We start from the raw sequence: 19,299 nt of genomic DNA on the forward strand, positions 1-19,299 counted from the left end.
TTTTTTTAATCATTAGTTGATCTCATATTATTAAATATAGTATGATACCGTGGTCTTATTAAAACGGTTGAATATATTTTCAAACTAATAGTAGGTCTGAAAAAAAAAAGATTTATAAACTAATGGAAGCAATATTAAATATGACACTAATAATCGCCATGTCAAAATATATCACCTTTGGGTCTAACTTAATAATAAAAAAGATCATTAATGTCCAACAATGCTGAAATTTAATGTACACCAAAAGGAAAAACAATACGAAAAATAATGAAATATGAATCTAGGAATTCAAGTCACATCGGGCGTGAGTTGCCGTCGACGATGATATCGGGATTGCAGCATTGCGCCGTCATCATCAACGATAATGTTTCTGCAATCTGCATCCAGAATTTACTCTTCCGAAGCACCGGTTTCGACATTCATGAGTTGAGCGTATTCGTAGCCAAATCTTTCAAGATAAGATCTGAAATCAAAGAGTTGAGCATCGAAACAACGCAAAACCCGTGTTGGTTTCGGAAGAGAGAGAAAGGAGGAAGATGTGAAAGAAAATATTCGAAAGCTTGGTTTGATTTGATTAGTGCGTATGGAATTTATGGTTCAGCTCATATACATTATTATAGATTGCTATTTATAAAGTATTTAATAACATGGCTTTTTTTTTTCCCCGTCAAAAAAAATAACATGTTTGTTTTTTATGAAAAAATTTAATAACATGATAACTATGAAAAAACCCCTACCAAATCATGAACTACAAGTCTACAAAAACACATCACACATCCAAACGCAAATTGAAATTCCATAAACACAGCTCACGAAATCATTCATGGCTCTAAACCTCTTGAATGTTTTCTCTCTCATCTTTCTTGTTCTCTTCCTGCTGTCTCTCTTTCCCCCGATCGAGAGAAACTTTCCCGATCTCATTGCGAAGATTGACTTTCCAAACCACACAACCAATTTTGATCTGAAATCCTTTCTCGAAAGATACGGTTACATCGAATATGCGCAACTCCATGTGAAAAGCGGCGCTTTCGAAGACCAAATTCTCGAATTAGCCATCAAAACGTATCAGGAGACTTACCATATCAAACCCACGGGAATAGCAGATGCCGACACGATATCGAAGATGAGGGCGCCTCGATGCGACGGCGAGCCTGACTTCCTCCATGGCGTTAACTGGATGCAATCTCACGATATCGTCTGCGATATTGATTCTTTGCGAACCTCCATCTCGTCGCGCGTCTGGAATTTCACCAGAGATCAGATCCACAAATTGATGTGGATTATATGAATGCCAGTTTCTGGTTAGAAAATAATGTGGTTTTTTTTTCTTTCTATTGTTTCTTTCTGAGAGATGTTGTTTTTATTAAATTTGAATGAAATTACACTTTTACAAAAATTGAAGGATTTTATTATAAATGTACGAAACAAAGTTGATTTATGAAATGTAGAGTTTGATTGTTAATTAGTGAGGGTAGAGAGCCCTGATACCCTGAATATCATCTTTAGTTAAATGGCGTCTAAACTCATTAGGGCTAAAATAGGGGTTCATGACCGATCTCTTATGGTCGCTGTGATTAAGGCCGAGTGCGTGGCCGATCTCGTGCAGCGCTACGCTCTCGAAGTCGATAAACTTGCCATGCTCGGACTGGAACGACCATAGCTCGTCATCATCGAAATGGATGCCACCGTTGGTGGGCGCGAACGAATGGGCCAGCACTCCGCCCGGCCCATCGAACGGGTACGGTCGCCGTGCCCCAGCCGATAAAACCCTATGGACAGATCGTGGTCGTAGAACCCCTTGTTCTCCGAGAAAGTGAAGCCGGAGACGTGACTCCATTTGTCGAGAGCGCTTTCAAGTTGGGGCTTGGCCGCGTCGGGGAAGTTTCTCAGGACGTAGGATAGCTGGAAGAAGGGCCATTTCGGGTGCCCCGGGATTAAAGCGTAGGCGCTGCGGTTGCGTTGCATCAAGTTGACGCCGCCGGCCACGTCGGGGACGCCGCACCGGGGCCGTTTCATCGCCGATAAGGTCTCCGCGTCTAATGACGCTGTGGCCCTTATTTCGTGGCTCTGTTGGAATAATTTCATGGCCGATTCTATGTTGCCGTCGGCGTGTTGAAGATAGCCGTAGTGTTTCAAATAGGCTTTTGCGAAATCGGACGAGTTCAAATCGATGGATGACACGTGGCTAATAGGCGCGAAGAAGAGGAATGTGAACGTGAGGAAGGGTTTAAGAGCCATGGAATTCATTTCATTTAATGGTGATGATGAACGATTCTTTTTTAAATTAATGGCGATGTTTTTGCAAATTAATGGTGATATTTATAACGTGAATTAATTGTGGCAGGAATTGATGATAGCTAGCATGAACTATAAACCAGCATAAGTAATTTCACCATCACCGGACTTGTTCTTGAATCTTGATACAAATATGCTGGTTATAAGCTCATGCATATCATATGATTATTTTTATATACTGTCAACGGCTAATTAAAATATTACTACTAAATATATATGTATATATATTTACGTAATAATCCAAATCTCAATACAAACAGATTACATCAGAAGGTGAGTTATCCATAGGTGGCAGAATTAGATCTATTTGAAAAAAAAAAGAAGAATTAACCATATAATTTTGATACTATCAAATATTTTAGAACATGTTGATCTCTAAGCGCACCAAAAATCAAGCAACAAATCACATTTGAGTTGCGAATTGAATTCACAGAAAGACTATCGAAAAGTGCAATTTCATATATAAAAGATAAAATCAACGTACAACAAAAATTGAAATTAATTCACAAAAAAAAAAGATAACGAAAAATAATCTGGGAACGGGCGTGATCTCAAATTCTGGCATGTGGGAGTTGCGAGGGTTGATAGAGCTGACGCCACACCTCCGCCATCTCCGATAACGTCCGTGCATCTAATATTCCAGTGGGCTTCATCCCAAGACTTTCTTGATAGGTTTTTATGGCTAATTCGAAAACTTTCATATCGGAAGCACCGTTTTTAGCAGTGAGTTGAGCGTATTCGAGATAACCATAATGCTCCAGAAAATATCTCGCGTCAAAGAGCTGGGCATGTTCGAGATCGTGGTTGGTTGTGTGGGAGTTTATCATGACAAGACCATTGTTGTTGTTTCCCTTAATGTGGGTGGAGAGAGAAAATAGAAAGAGAGCAAGAAAGACGAGACAGAAAATACTCAGAAGCTTAGGAGCCATGGTTGAATTTGATTTGATTCGTGTGTATGGAGTTTGTGTTTGTTAATGTTATTGCATTAATTTATAGAACCTTTCCCCTAACTCTATAAGGATTAGTTTTGTAGGCCCTGTAGCTATCTGTTTCCATGTTAATTTCCATAATATTAGGTTTGATTCGTTAGCATTTATGACTTGAACATATTTAATCATCATAAATATCTAGCTAATTATAATATCTAGTTTTGTAGACCCTGTAGCTATGTTGTTTCCCTTATTATGGAATTATAATATCAGATTTATTACATACACGGATATTTTATGGAAACTTCTAAAGTCAAGTACCCATTTGGCCATCTTATTGATCGATTAATCACAAGTTGAGAGCCCTGAGAATAGATTCTTTAGTAAAATCTAATTAGGACTCGTTAATCTCTAATTAGCTCTTCAGTTGGGATTTGTTAATAATTTGGGTTATTGGCGCCTAAATATATGAACTTTGGGCTCATTTTGGTTTTTCCATGAACTTAGAAAGTTGTCAAAAAATACACGAACTTTAACTCATTTTTTTTTTCTAAAACTTTGAGAATTTATCAAATAATACACAAACTTTGGCTCATTTTATTTTTTTCACAAAATATATTGTCATAGAAAATTATCCAAATAATTATTTTATTTCAATTATTTCCAAAACGATGTCGTTTTAATTAGGAAATATATTTGATTTTTTTAAAATCATGTCACCATGAATAATTGTCATATATTATTAATTAAATTAATTAAGCAAGCAAGTTAATTATTAAAGAATTATTTAGATCATTTTTTTATAACAATATATTTCGTGGGAAAAAATAAAATGAGCCAAAGTTCATGTATTTTTTAATAAAAATTTTCAAAGTTCGTGGGAAAAAATAAAATGAGTCAGAATTCGTGCATGTATCTTTTTACAATATTCAAAGTTTGTGGGAAAAATTAAAATGACCCCAAAATTCATGTATTTAGTTGTCAATAACTCTAATAATGATGATTATAAAGTAAAATAGGTGTATGCCAATTCATTGAAGTGTGCCACCTAATTACGAAGTAGGGTTTAATTTGGATTCTATTCGGACCAATATATTCTTTTGTTTAATTAAGATGGAAAAAGATGATATTCACAAAGTTATTAAGTTATTTAAATATTTAATTTATATTTCAATATTCACGTTTTTTTCATTAAATTCATATTCAATTTGTTTTAAAACAAGCACGCAGATTTCATTTGAATGCAAAGTGGAAGTGGTTTGTCATAATCTGAGTAAGAGGGCATTTGGTAGGGCTTATAAGCTCTTTAAAATAATTTATAAACAGTTCCAAAATTTATAAGCTCTCTTTCAAAGTATTTGACAAAATAAATTTTTAAATAGTTTGTAAGCTTTAAAAATAAGTTCTAAGAACTTATAAACTCCTCAAAAAATAAGTTCTTGTATCCCAATTTATTTTTTCATTATTTTATAAGCAACACTCATTTTACAAAATTAATTCAACTATAATTTTTTATTTTCATCATATGTCATTCTAATTTCATTTTTTTCGATTTTCTCTATCTAACAAAGATTTTTTCTCACTAACTAAAAATTATCTCTCTAGCTTTATAAGCTTAATTATCCAAACACTTTGACAACTTATAAGCTCTTAAGAAACTATATAATTATAAGCTTTTGAAACATTTTATAAGTTCCTAGAGCTTATAAGCTCTTTAAAATAAACTTAGCCAAACACCCCCCAAATCTCAAATAGCTTAGGATAAACAGAGTATCTGGGTTATAACACCATCTCCTTAATGACATACATATGAATTTTCAGAATAAATTCTATCAAGAATGTTATACTCCCTCCGTCCACTAATTGTTGGCCTAGGAGGCAAAACACGGATTTTAAGAAAAAGTGTAGTGAGTGGAGAAAGGGACCCACAAAGTGTATTGTTTATTAGTTGAGTGGAGAAAAAGTGTATTATTTATTGGGACCCACCAATTAAAAAATTATAAAAACTTACTATAAATGGGTAGGACATAAATTGGTGGACGGACCAAAAAAGAAAGTAGACCAACAATTAGTGGACGGAGAGAGTAACATTTTATTTCGTTTCTACTCAATTAAAGTTCACAAGTTCACATAATTTGCAGAATATCCCAACGACAAGATTATTATGAATAAAATGATTCACCAAGATTATATAGTACTCCCTTCCGGCTTTCTCCACGATTAATGTTTCTTTTTTTTTTTTTTTTTAATACGCCCACGAAAAGTATTCCCTTCTTATTTTTAGGAGGTGGTCTTGGGTACAATTAGGTGTACTGTACAATCGGGTTGCACTCTCACTTAAACTTGTTATTCTGACCCGAACTTTATAAATAACACTATTTTAGGTGCGGGTCAATCCAATTGTACAGTACACCATATTGTACTCAAGTTTTTGTGTATTTTTAAATACTACTCAACAACATAATTTATTAATTAATGTGGGGCACAAACTCCACTCCTCCACCACACATTTTTAAACACTACTCCACAATAACATCTTTAATGTGTGACCTAAACTCTACTCATAATCCAATTTACTAATGTAGGATTCAAACTACACCACACATTTTTAAATACTATCTTATCATCTTTCATATAGGACTCAAACTCCACTTATAATAAATTCTTCTTTTTTTTTAAAAAAAATCCGCATCAAGACAAGTGGGGAATATCGATCACATGCTAAAGAGTAGGGATATCAATTTAGCCCAAAACCCGTGAGCTGACCCGATTAATCCGTCAATCTGAGAGGGTAAGGGTTAAAAAGTTTCAACCCGACTAGCCCGTAACCGAATAACCCGGCATCTGATAGGATGGTCGGCCCTACTAACCCGATGGGCTAGCCCGAAACCCGAATACATAACATAAAATATTTAGATATAAAAATTAAAAATTGACAAAATATTATAAACTCTCATGCCATTTCACTTTTCTTGATTTTTGAGATATTTTGATTCTATGAGTTCAAACTATTGTTGGATATTTTATTATTTTTTCTTTAACAAAGTTGAATATTTTATTGTTACCAACTTATTTTATATGTTATGTAATCTTGATTTTTTTTTTCTTCAATTTCTTATATTTTTGCATTTCATGCTTACTATATAATTTATATCTTTGATTTCTATGTATATTTATATTTTATACATTATACATTAGATCATTAAAAATAATAAAACAAAAATAATTATTTTATTTTTATGCTTTTAATCTGATTAGTCCGATAGGTTAGCCCGAAACCCGAAGTTTAGGGTTAGGGTTGAAAATTTATAACCCGACAAAATCCTCAACCCGATTAGCCCGAAACCCGATAGGGATGGCCCGAAACTCGGTGGGCTGGCCCGATTGACATACTGCTATATTGTGGCCACCCACAAATTATTTAAATAGAAAAAAATTAGTAATTTATTTAAGTTATTTTTTAAAATAAAAATGAGATTTATTATTTTATTATATTCTCTACATTGTAGTTATTTTTTCGTAATTTTTTTATTTTTATAAAAAATAAATTAAAAATAAAAAATGTAATTTTTTTTAAAAAAAATATTATAATGTGGATAATTCAATAAAATAATTAAATCTTATTTTTATTTTAAAAAATAAATTAAATAAATCAAAATATTTTCTATTAAACTAATTTATGGGTGATCACAATGTGGTTGCATAGATTTATTGCGTGCTAAAGGCAAAGCCGACGGGTAAGTAACCTAATTATTATGTCAAAGTTATGACCTCCACAATTAGGGCTGGTAATCGGTCCGGTTCGGTTATAACCGAACCGATTTTTCAGTTAACCAGAACCGATTAACAGCTAAATTGATAATAAAAAATCGAATCAATTTTTAATTCGGTTAATCGATTAACAGGTCCGATTAATCGGACCGATTAACCGAATTAACCGGTTAATTAATGAAAAAACCAAAATTGAAGTGGAAGAAAAGTAATGGCGTGGTGGCGTGGTGTTGCTACATAGCTGGTTTGATTTCCATATAATTTCAAATTGGGAGGAACTCGTTTCCAACTCCAACAATAATAATCAATCAATAACATCCACAAACATCCATCAATATTGAACTAATTTAGAATCAATCACATCCACAAGTATTATACCCCTTAAAAATAGAGATCTTTGTTACCGTTAAGCGGTTGCCAGATCCCTGAGCAGCAACCAATGCCTCAAAGGTACGCTGGGATTGCTAGACCGCCGCCGCCGGAGCTCGGACTCAGAGGCAAGCAAAGGCCGAAAAGACTCACCGGTGGATTAGCCGAGGAACTGGGGAAGGCAGTGACAAATCTTAGGCGTGGTAGACCGGCGACGTGGGTAAGATGCGCCGGTGGAAACTGGGGGAGAGCAGTGACGTCGCTCGGCGCTTCCCTCAATCGTTGCAGAGTCGCCAAAATTTGGGTGAAGTGGGGAAGTCGGGAAGGCCGCAGAAGTCCGGATCTGGAACTTGGGGAATCGCTGGGGCCCTATTTCTTTTAATTATGAGTGCAACTTAATAAAATATATACTTTAATTATATTAACTGGTTAATTCGATTTTAACCATTCGGTTACCGATTAAACCGATTTTTTCGGTTCGATTACTGTTATAACCGGATAACCGAAACCGTTTACCAGCCCTATCCACAATAGTATAATAATAGTTGATGATCCCAATTTAACATTGAAAGAGTGAATTCTTGTTATATCTTGGGACTGTTCATTTCTAGATATCATAAATTATTGATCTCTCTGTCGTATGTCATTAATAACACTTTGTCACTACTGCTTGGGAACTATATCTCACCACACACTTTCTAGTTTCTTAGGTAGACTGATAACAAAGTTTCATACTCGGTCAAAATTGGGCAACTAGCTGGAAAACACCAAACCATAATTAATTTGCATCAATAAAATTCTAGTGAAATACATTCAAGTCTCGTCATCGTCCGTGCACCTCACAGATATTTTCCATACATGGCACAGATACTGTACCAGACCATAACAAACCAAAATACAATATAACAGCGAAATATGGTTGTGAAGAAATCTCATTTACTAATGTGGGTAATGAATGAGTCCATTTCCTTGGTAGAAACCCCTCCTTGAAGCACAGATTTCGTGACAGCATCCCCCAATTCCGCAGCCCTGTTCCTAATCCCCTCCCCTTCCTCTGACGCCATCAACCGTCTCACGGCGGTCTCCACCGCGGCCGACGGGATGATCCCTTCCCCACGGGCCCACTCCGCGACCTCCACGCCTATCCCAAGCACCTTGGTCATTAACACAGCGTTCCTCGGCTGGTCCGAGTGCATCGGCCACGCCACCACGGGAACGCCCATGCTGATGCTCTCCATGCACGAATTCCACCCACAGTGCGTCAGAAACCCACCCGTTGCCACGTGCCCCAAAATCTCTAGCTGCGGGGCCCAGTCTCGCAAAATTAGCCCCCTCCCCTGTACCCTCTCTTGATACATTTCCGGCAGGGGAGCTCTTCTAGCTTCTCCTTGGAAGACATTACCTCTGTCGGCCTCTCTAATCACCCATATAAAATTCTGCCCACTTTTTTCTAATCCCACAGCAATCTCGGTGATTTGTTCGTCCGACAAAGAGCACGTGCTTCCAAAAGAAACAAGAATCACTGAATTCAAGCTGTATTTGTCCAGCCACTTCAAGCATAACTCATCAGATTGCTTTCTCTCAACAGGATTGAACGGACCAACGGCCCAGATTTCCCCAGTTCCTGTAGGCTTCTCCTTGGCTAGAAGATCAATGTAGGCGCCTTCAATCACCCGCGACGTGTTGTAGATGTCGCCGGAGCTGATTTTCGGAAGGTTGTGTTGAAATTGCATAACCTCCGCGAATTCCGGCGGAAAGCATCCGTCGGCAGATGGAACATTCTCGAAGATTGACGCTTCCTCTGTTAGCGACGGTTTGCCTGCGTACTCCCAAGCGAAGGAATACACTGAAAAAGCGGCTATGCTGTGGAAGCAGTAGGCCTTGGCGTTGGGGATGGCCGGCACGTCTTGCACCACGTAGGGGAGGGTGGAGTCGTACACCACGGCCAGCTTTAAAGCAGACGCTGCGAGTTCCCGTACCAGCTCCACCACGGGCTGCCGGAGGTGCATGGACGAGACCAGGGAGGGGATGAGCTGGGCGGGGAACTTGCTGGCGGCGTTCGGGTCGGGAGCCGGGTTGCTGAAGGCCGGAGTGGGGAGGTCGTGGAAGTGGATGGCGGCCGCCGAGGACGGGTCCCACCCGTGGACGCGGCTCCGGGCCTGCCGGATGTGAGCCTCCGCCGCCACGTAGTGGACGGGGATGCCGCGGGCCGCGATGAGACGGGAGAGGTGGAGGAGCTGGTTCAGGTGGCCCTGCGCTGCCAGCGGCACCATTACTACGGCCAGAGGGACGAGCTTTGCCGGCATCGGATCGGAGAGCTTTGATCCACTCCAGAACCAATTTATTTATGTAAATGGTAAAAGAAAATACCTACTCTTCTCTTCAATCATATCATATATAAGATTGTTTGGATTGAAGAAATAATTATTATATCGCAATCGATGTTTGCAACTTGGTGTTTTGCTTCAGCTTTACATCGTGTTCGCTACTAATGTAACCAGGATTTCGTCTTCGATTTCTCCTCCTCTTGATTAAATTTTATTTATTTTTGACTTTTATGCCTTTTAATGTGTTTTTATTTGGAATATGTATTTTTAAAATTTTATTTAATTTAGAAGATGCCAATTTCAATTAAAATTTAGTGTGTGTAGTTATGTGACTGTCCCCTTCGTGGACGTACGACTTGGCATCCTTGTGCGGGGACTTTGACCATTCAACAAAATCATTTCATGTATTCCCAAATGGCAAATACCAAGACTTGTGAAACTGCTACTCACATAAAGTTAAAAAAATTACACCCCAAGCACACAAAGATGAAAAAGTCACACCACAAGCAAGCAGGTTGAACATAAGATCTCTAACAATAAAAAATCTTTGATTGCCTTAACTTTGCCACTTGAGCTAGATCTTATTGGTAAAGATTATGTTATACTTAATTTACAGACATGTCCGCATAATGCGAATATATATACTCATATGAGTGACAATTATGAATGAACAAAAGAGTGATAATTATCACGAAGAAAAGTGACGTTTATTTTTATGTACTCTTTAATTAATTGTTCTAAGTCCACCATATACATAATGTATATAAAATTATAAGTTCACTATGTAAAGAGGTCATCATAAGCAAAATGTTCTTTTCTTCTTGTTTTAGTGTTATAAGTCCAACATATATGAGACGAAACTAACTCAATTACGACTTAATTTAGTTGAAAACTGATAAATAAAAAACACCACCATTAAAACTAATCAAGGATTGCATCTACAGTCCGTCAATGATGTTTCCAAATCACTTCAAGATCATGTTGATTTATAGTACTCCTTTTGTTCCGCTAAAATAAAAAGAATATATAATGTGATTAAAAATGATACAATCTATACTTTTCATGAATTAAATTTTATTATTTATAGAATTAAACCACTTATAATGAAACAATTTAAAATAAAATACAATCCACTTTTAATAATAAGAAGAATATTGGAGTACTTCTTAACCAATCAGTCGAAAAGACTTAATTTACATAATTTTTCTTGTTCTGCTCAAACTGATTGGAAATAACTTCAAATAATATTGTAAATTAATCCACTCAAACTCGACTCATTTATGTCTAGCTTAGTAGTTTGATAAAACAAGCTAAAGCTCAACTAGTTTACGTCTAGCTATAAGAGCATTCACACCCAAAATCTTTTTAAGGGGCTTTTAAGTACGTAGTCCCCACTCCTAGAGAGTCCATCCCCCACATTGGGGTTCTATCTTAAGCGCACTCTCTAATTTTTATTTTTATTTCTCCTTAACCTAAATACATTTGTAGGTTGACGCTCGTAGAGCTAACTCACCAAGGATGAAACTCAGCAGAGCTGATCCGTTAAGGTTGGCGCTTGACATAGTTGAAGTGCCAAAATTGACACTCGACAAAGCTAACTCGCCAAGAATGGTGCGCCGCGGAGCTGACCCGTCAAAGTTGGTGCTTGATATAGCTGACGTGCCAAGGTTGAGGTGGAGCTGAGCTCCAAGTTCGACTGAGATGAAACTTCTTTTTGTCTTATTTTTCCATCTTTTGACCGAATGCTACTCTCTTCTTTGATAATTTACTTATACTAAGTTTGACTTTTTGTCTTCATTCGTATTTTTAATTCGATAGACTTTACCCGAAGAGGCGAGCCTAATATCATCCTCATCAGCAGGCCCCTATCGACCATGATTGCAACCTTAACTTTAACATTTAATTCTCATTGCGGCATACCAAAATTATGACGTCCTAGACCCATTCTGTGGCCCCCTAGCAATATAATTCATTTATATCACATATGGTAAACACATAATATTAAAATAAATAACAATTAATCATATCATGAATTTAAATAAATCTCACACCTTAAACTTGAACTTTAAAATTAACTTGACAATTCAAATCAAAACCCTTGCTCTAGTTGTATCGCACCTAGTCAAATGAATTCAGATAATTTCATAAAGACTTAAATATACATCTTAAATATAACTATCTTGACTAAAATAAATAGTTACTATAGATTATTGGAAAATTGACCTTTTTACAAAAATAGTTTTAAATCTAAGAAGGTTATTGAAATAAATTAAAGTTCTAACAATTAGCAAAATAATTAGTTAATTTATTTATAAACTACAACTTACGTATACTGAAAAAATGAGAAATTAATAATTCATTACCAATTGATCAATTTGAGCCCATAATATAATTTATGTATAATTAGATAAGCCAACAACATAAAAATAACATCTTTTGTGAAAGGGTGATTCTATTCATAACCCCTATTTTACTCTTTGTAGCCTCTTATTTAAAATAATAACATAAAATAATTAAAAGTTTACTATTTTACCTTATTCTTTATAGCCTCTAAATTAAATTATAAACTTATCATAATATTCTTAAAATAACATCAAGGGGGCTATACGTTTTCCTCATCTTCTTCATCCCCAAGAAACTCATCACTATTTAGCCTTGTTGTTTGGGATTATATTGGGGCTTGCAGTTTGGGATCGGCACACCTCAAATCCAGCCCAAAATTATCTAATTAATTCAACGTTGAATTCCAATTCGGTCGATTACAGAAGACGACAAGCAATGCAGAGCTAATTTGAGCCTTCTCCTCCGGTGGAGGGCGTGAAAAGTATTCAAATTCTTAAGGATTAGTGAGATTGATTTGTAATTAATATTGAATTGATACTATCAGCAAATTTGCATTCGATTACAAATTTTATAAATAAGAAAAAATCCAAGAAAAATGCATATGATGTTAACAAGGAAAATTGGAAATTAGTTCTGTAGAGCACCCTAGTAAAAATGTGATTTAAAATCCTTAAAAAGTACGACAAAATGAAAGGATTTAGTTGATGTTAGTCTGTCAACGGAACTCGTCTCGTCGTTCATCTGCTTGAATATCTGCAGAGTCATCTATCTCATGGCGGCTAACTGAAGTTATCGACGTGACATATCAAGGCGGAGGGAGATGGGCAAGGGGCTGCAGAGTGGGGCTTTATTCGCTTCGTTCACAGATTTCCTAAAAATAATGCATTCATAGTTTTTTTTTTCTTTCTCAAATCTATTGAATTAGTAACTTTTTGGCCTTTAAAGGAGGGGGGGGGGGGCTTATAAATGATGTTCTTCATCGTTGTGATACGTGGAGATTAAAAATTAGATTTGTGCACAAATGAATAAAGTTGTTATTTTATTTGAAATTGAGGGTAAATTAGTATATATATTTATAATTATTTATTATTTATTAAATAATGGGCTATGACAAGTAAAATGGGGACTATTCATAGAATTACCTTTGTGAAATAATATGCTCAATGAGTTATTGCACAAGCACAAAATCTCTTATTTATTTATTGGGCCAACATTTAAAGCCAACTTCTTCAATATCTATTAACTAACACGTGCGTGCAGGCACACACAAAAATTCGCGCGCACGAAGTCACGACTCACGAACCACGGCAACTGCCACCTATTTCAAAAGGGATAGACTTTTAGGAGGTGTATTAGTTCAAGACTTTAATAGATTTCTGCAGACTTTTAAAGTCTGGGTGTATTAGTTCAAGACTTTTAAAAGTCTGTGAAAATATTGGTGTATTCGTTCAAGACTTTTAAAAATCTATATAAATCTGGGTGTATTCATTCAAGACTTTTAAAAGTCTATGAAAATCTGGGTGTATTTAAAAATCTACGGATTTTAACATTGGACTGATTTCCATGGATTTCATTCAAAAAATACACATGAACAAATCTGAGCTCGAACCACGAGAATTCACAAATCCGGAAAAACCCCGCGCTCGCTGGGTGCCAACGTCCGCGGCCAAGAAGCCAGCGGCCGATGGACCCTAGCGCCCGGTGCAACGATTCCAGCGATTGCTGGAGTGCCACGGCCGCTGCATCAACCAAATTAATTTCATATGAATGCAAAAAGCATGCATCGCTGGCTTTTTGATTCTCGAGCAATTTGATTCTCAAGCAATTCATGGTTGATTTCTTTTATTTTTTGGGGTTGCAGCCTGCCGCCTTATATAATTATTGTGTGTTTATTTAAATAATATAAAATTGAATAAAGCTGTCAATTTAACTAAATACAATTTGACGGTAGAATGTAGAGTAGAGCAACGGCCGCTGGACCCTAGCGGTCGTTGGGTCTCCAGCGGTCGCTGGGTATCCAACGCTCGTTCAATTTCCGCGCTCGCTGGGTTTGTGGATTTCAAATCCGAAAATATTACGCCAAATTCTTGTGAATTCATTAAAAATCCGACCAAGAATTCATTCAAAATCATGAAGATTCCGTGAGAATTCTATAGACTTTTAAAATCCACGAACTTTTAAAATTTACATAAATCTTGAACTAATACACCCCCCTTAATTAAAGTATTTAAATTTAAATAAAACACGAAATAAATGTATTAAACCACTACATGAAGATAATATAATAATATTTAAATTAATAAATTAAATATAATTTATATAAGCTTTTCTAAAGAATTTATAAATTTGGCCAAACTCCCTCCCTCTCTCTCTCTCTCTCTCTCTCTCTCTCTCTCTCTCTCTCTCTCTCTCTCTCTCTTCGATTTAAGGGGAACTAGCCGTGGATTTTGGAGGGGTGGTAGCCGGGGATGCAAATGAGATCTTCTGTCCTACTAATTAGTGTGTACCACCGTGTACCATTCTTAATTTGTTGTAATTTTTAATTATTTTTTCTTAAATTATGCTTCAATATAATAAAAAAATAATTAACAAGAGTTTACTCATCCAATTAGGGTTTATAATTATTTTTTTATATTTATTTGAATTAATAATTAATTATTGGGGTTCATTAATTCAAAATTAGGGTATATAATTTTTTTAAATTTCAATTTTTAGTAATAAATATTAATTAGAGTTAATAATATAATAATATTTTTTATTTTTTAAAAAAATAATTATAAATTAAATAAATTAAAAGTGGTACTCACTAAATAGTGTGACAGAGGATCCCATCCGCCGTGGATGGTAGCCGGAGGTTTTTGGAGGATGGGAGGTTGCCGTGGGTTCTTGAAATCGGGGAGGTTGCCGTGAAATGTGTTGATGAGTTAGCCGGTTTTTTGTTTGAGGTGGTGCCGTAGGGTGTTAGGGTTTTAATTAGAGTTTTTTTTTTTTTTTTTTTTTTTTTTTTTTTTTTTAATATAGCTGTTAATTTTATTAAATAATTTTGGAGGTATCCATTGATTTCATTAAAAAAAAAGAAAAAGAATGTTGGAGGTAGCTGACGTAGCAAATTCGAGCTAACCGCATAGCTACCCCAATCAGATTAAATGGGACGACAACGTCAAATTGTATATTGTTACCATGTGATTTTTTAGTATCCGTGTTCATTCAAATTAAAAAGTACATAAAACATAATTATTTTTCATTTATTGTTACTGAGAAAGTATAAATATGTAAAATTATGTAAGTTTTTTTGTCTCCTAAGGGTGCGTTCTCTTTGATTGTAAATTTATCATGGAAAAAAAATGAATAAATAAAATTTTACCCTTTAAATCATTCATTTCTTTTTCCACATTTCCTATTTGACCATTACTCATTCCTCATTTACACTACAAAGAAGAGATAATATTATCACACCAATTTTGAAGGGATAATATTATCTCTCCTTTGTAGTGTAAATGAGGAATGAATAATGATTAAGTAGGAAATGTGGGAAAAAAAAGGAAGAATTTAAAGGGTGAAATTGTGTTTATCCTTCTTTTTCTCATGATAAATTTACAACCAAAGAGAACGCACCCTAAGAATAAAAAAAGATGCAAAAACATGTAATTTTATTATTTTGGACATAAATACAATAAATTTATAAGAGTGGATATTTTAAATTTTAACTTAGTTAATATGATTATCTTTAATTTGCATTATACTTCTTAACCAAATAGTTAGAAGCACTTTCCTCCCAAAAAAGAAATAGTTAGAAGGACTTTACATAATCTTTCTAATCATAAATTTGCCACTTATAAGTAGTTTGTGTGTTATTAATTATCGAGAACAAAATTAATTATTGAAGTGTTTGGCAATTTCGATATGACATTGCTATTTTGTTGTTTAATGTAATATAACATATATAAAACTATTTTTTAAAAAGTAGTAACAAAGTAATAATGATAGAAGTAAAAGTACTATATATGTCTTACTATTATATTTTTTACTAGTCATAATTTTGCTATGCTACTAATTATTGTTATTTTTATTTTCATATAATATTCAGATTGGATTGTTAGTTCTTTTGAAGATGTAAAATTTATACAACTTCTTGATTTTTTGCAAAACCTGCTATTTTATTTTTAAATGACACATGGAGTCATTTCATTTATATCTTAGAATAGTTTTTACTGTGTTTTGACTTTATTATTATTATTATTATTATTATTATTATTATTATTATTATTATTATTATTATTATTATTATTATTGTTATTTTTGAAGACTAGATGTTTTATGTTTATTATTACTTTGAAACAAGAAAATAAAAAATATAAATAAACCGCAAATCAAACCGCATTAATACAGTTTGATTTGATTTAGTTTTTATATTAATAATTAATTAATATAGTTTAGTTTGGTTTCAAAGAATTATCAACCCGAATTTTACAGTTTTATATGATTTCGATGAGAAATCGTACCAAGCAAACTGCGAATATCCCTATTCTTTGTTGTCGGCCCCTTCATTATTCTTCTTCATCAAGCACAACAGCATTTAGCCGAGTCACTTCGTCGTCTTCCCTCTCTCTACTCTTCTTCGCGAGCACGATGGCGTCGTCTCATTGAGTCTCAACTCTTCTTTGTCGCATCCTCTCTCTCGAGTTCAAGGCACCGTCGAGATCCATCGGCTGCACCTAATCGTTGAAGAACAACTCATCTGCATCATAGTAGTGGCGACGGGTCGCACATGAGGAGTCTCCGAATTTGAAGTTGTTTGGGGGAATTTGCGGTTTAGTGTTGACAACTTGAGATGCCTTTATGTATCTTTTATTCTGGAATGAAGCTTTGATTTAGAGTGTAAATTTGATTTTGTGATCAATTTTTGTTTGACCTTCGAATTTTAATCCAGCCCAAATGAAACTGTGAATTTTACTCTGCCCCAGATGATGGTGGAGGGGAAGAGAAGGGTTATACAGACAAGTCTTTTAATTTTGATTTTGTAGTTTTGAATTTTGATTGTTGCAGTTTTGATTTTTGAGCATCATCGATCTTGCAATTTTGATTTTTGAAGGGATAGAGGGGAGGGGATGGCGGCGACGCCTCGTCTATCGACGCCGATCACCCAAGCCAACAGAAATTTTAAGTTGTTGGAGAAGGAAAGGGTTATATTAATAAGGGCAAGGTGCAGATAAGCCCCTGAACTAGACACCCCTAGAGCTTTGACCCCCCAGACTCGACCCATTTGCAAAAATCCACCCCCTCCCATAGTCCGAAAAAAATGGGCATTTAAACTAATATGATCCTGGCCGATCAAATCGAATACGCAACGCACGCGGAAGACTGAACTTGAACGGAAAGGATGGAAATCCCAAAACCTCTGAATCTAACCCACAGAATGATATAGGCGACTGAATGCCCTATACCCCAACGTGAAGTTGACGCAGCAACTCGGGGACGCTGAATGACACCCGACGAGGGTTGGTTGACTCGCCGTTACGTTGATAATTGAATTCGTCTTGGAATAATCAAGAGGAATTCGGAATTCTCAAGAGAGAAGTAAAACTCACAAGTTTATTGATAAAAGTAGGCTGAAAAATTCGTCCAACACAAAGCCTTATATATAGGCAAAGTAAAGACTAAACCTAACTTGACTAACAAGTAAAAAGAAGCCCTAATTTCGAAATTCACAAGGCTGCCAAACAAGGCCCTTATTAATTCGAAAATAACAAAGCCCTTTAAACTAATGGGCTGCGAAAATAACAAGACTGAAATAAATAAATGAAGTCTTCAAAATAAATAAAATCTTCAAGCTTCGGCCCACTCGCACTTGATGATATTAATTAAACTTGGGCCGACTCCACCATCTCCAATGGGTCTCTTCATCAACTCTTGAGCCCACACTTCTTGAACTAAGCTCATCAAGCTCTCCTTGAACTTCTTGGCTCGTGCTCTTGTAACCGGACCAACAGGAACATGCACCGGGTCTTGCACCAACGATCCTTGGGCTGCATCATAAACCCACGAAGATAACGACTGTTTGACGCCATCAGCTTTTTTTTTTTGTGGTCATCTTCTTCGGCAACATAAGGTAAGGATTTCGCCGGAATCCTTCAATTTTCTAGCAACATTGGGAGGGGGAGGGCTTGGGGGGGAGAGAGAGAAGATGAGAGCTCTCTTCTGGTGGCGGAGGCGGGAAACGCCTGACTGGAAGAAGGTCGGCGCCATCAAGGCCTTGCATTTATCCGACAACAACTTCACTGGTCCCTTCCTCACCTCCCTCGAATCGCCCAAGCTCATCGAGCTCAAGCTCCAGAACAATCACTTCATCGACACCATCCCCAGAATTAGCTCCGAGAATCTCAAGGAGCTCGACCTCTCCCACAACCAGTTGGAGGGCCCCATCTTCGTCGCCCTCAGCAAGATGGATCCACCCTCCATCGCCGCGAATAAAGCTCTCTGTGGGGCCCCTCTCTCCAATGCCTGCGATCCTAAATTGTACCCCTCATCGGCATCATCGCCACCGCCGTAGAAATCATCTCCCTCCGCGCTCTCAATAATATTGATCGTGGTGGCGGTAATTCTCCTCGTCCTCTTCCTCCTCGCCAGATGTCGCGAACGCGACGACAAGACTCTGCAGCTCGGGAAGCCCATCCTGGAAGGTGGAGAAAACATTGGGAGGGAGAGGGCCGGGAGAGAGAGAGAGAAAATATTTTTTTCGGACTATGGGGGAGATTTTTGCAACTGGGTCGAGTCTAGGGGGATCAAAACTCTAGGGATGTCTAATTTAGGGGCCTATCCGCGCCTTTGCTCTACTAATATTGATTTAAGACCAATTAAAAATAACATTAAGTATGTGGATAACACATTTTACCCCTTAATTTCAGTCTCCTAAATACTCGTGCTAAAAAAATATGAATATTGGGACTGAGGGAGTATAACTTAATCACATCCCAAGTTTTATATTTTATATTAGTATATGCAAATTCTAATAGTAATAATATTTTCAAACTAACGCGTACAACTTAAACATTAATAATACTATATAACACACGCGCACGCGCGCACACACACACATACACACACATATATATAAGCAATAGCTCTCTCGATCACTATGAGAAAAATATTACTCCATTCGTCCCATAGAGTATGCCCTTATTTCTATTTTGGGACGTCCACAAGAGTGTGCATTTATCATTTTTGGACACTACCTCACCACTAATCCTTATTTCTTACTCTTATTT

At 36.2% G+C, this 19,299-nt stretch overlaps 3 protein-coding genes across 4 annotated transcripts in view; all 3 read right to left on the bottom strand.

Moving 5' to 3' along the window:
- LOC131001622 (H/ACA ribonucleoprotein complex subunit 4) overlaps nt 1-19,299 on the bottom strand; it is an 806,367-nt gene that overhangs the window by 371,813 nt on the left and 415,255 nt on the right. The window lies entirely within an intron of this gene.
- Nucleotides 1,609-2,238, bottom strand: LOC131011167 (metalloendoproteinase 5-MMP-like). The gene has a single exon (XM_057938968.1). The coding sequence runs from the start codon at nt 2,236-2,238 to the stop codon at nt 1,609-1,611; it is 630 nt and encodes a 209-aa protein (XP_057794951.1).
- LOC131001927 (zeatin O-glucosyltransferase-like) lies at nt 8,123-9,993 on the bottom strand. Its single transcript, XM_057928578.1, has one exon. It carries the CDS (start codon nt 9,668-9,670, stop codon nt 8,297-8,299), a length of 1,374 nt encoding a protein of 457 aa, XP_057784561.1. The 5' UTR covers nt 9,671-9,993; the 3' UTR covers nt 8,123-8,296.

This window comes from Salvia miltiorrhiza, chromosome 1 (genome assembly GCF_028751815.1).
Source record: "Salvia miltiorrhiza cultivar Shanhuang (shh) chromosome 1, IMPLAD_Smil_shh, whole genome shotgun sequence".
Classification (NCBI taxonomy): Eukaryota; Viridiplantae; Streptophyta; class Magnoliopsida; order Lamiales; family Lamiaceae; genus Salvia; species Salvia miltiorrhiza.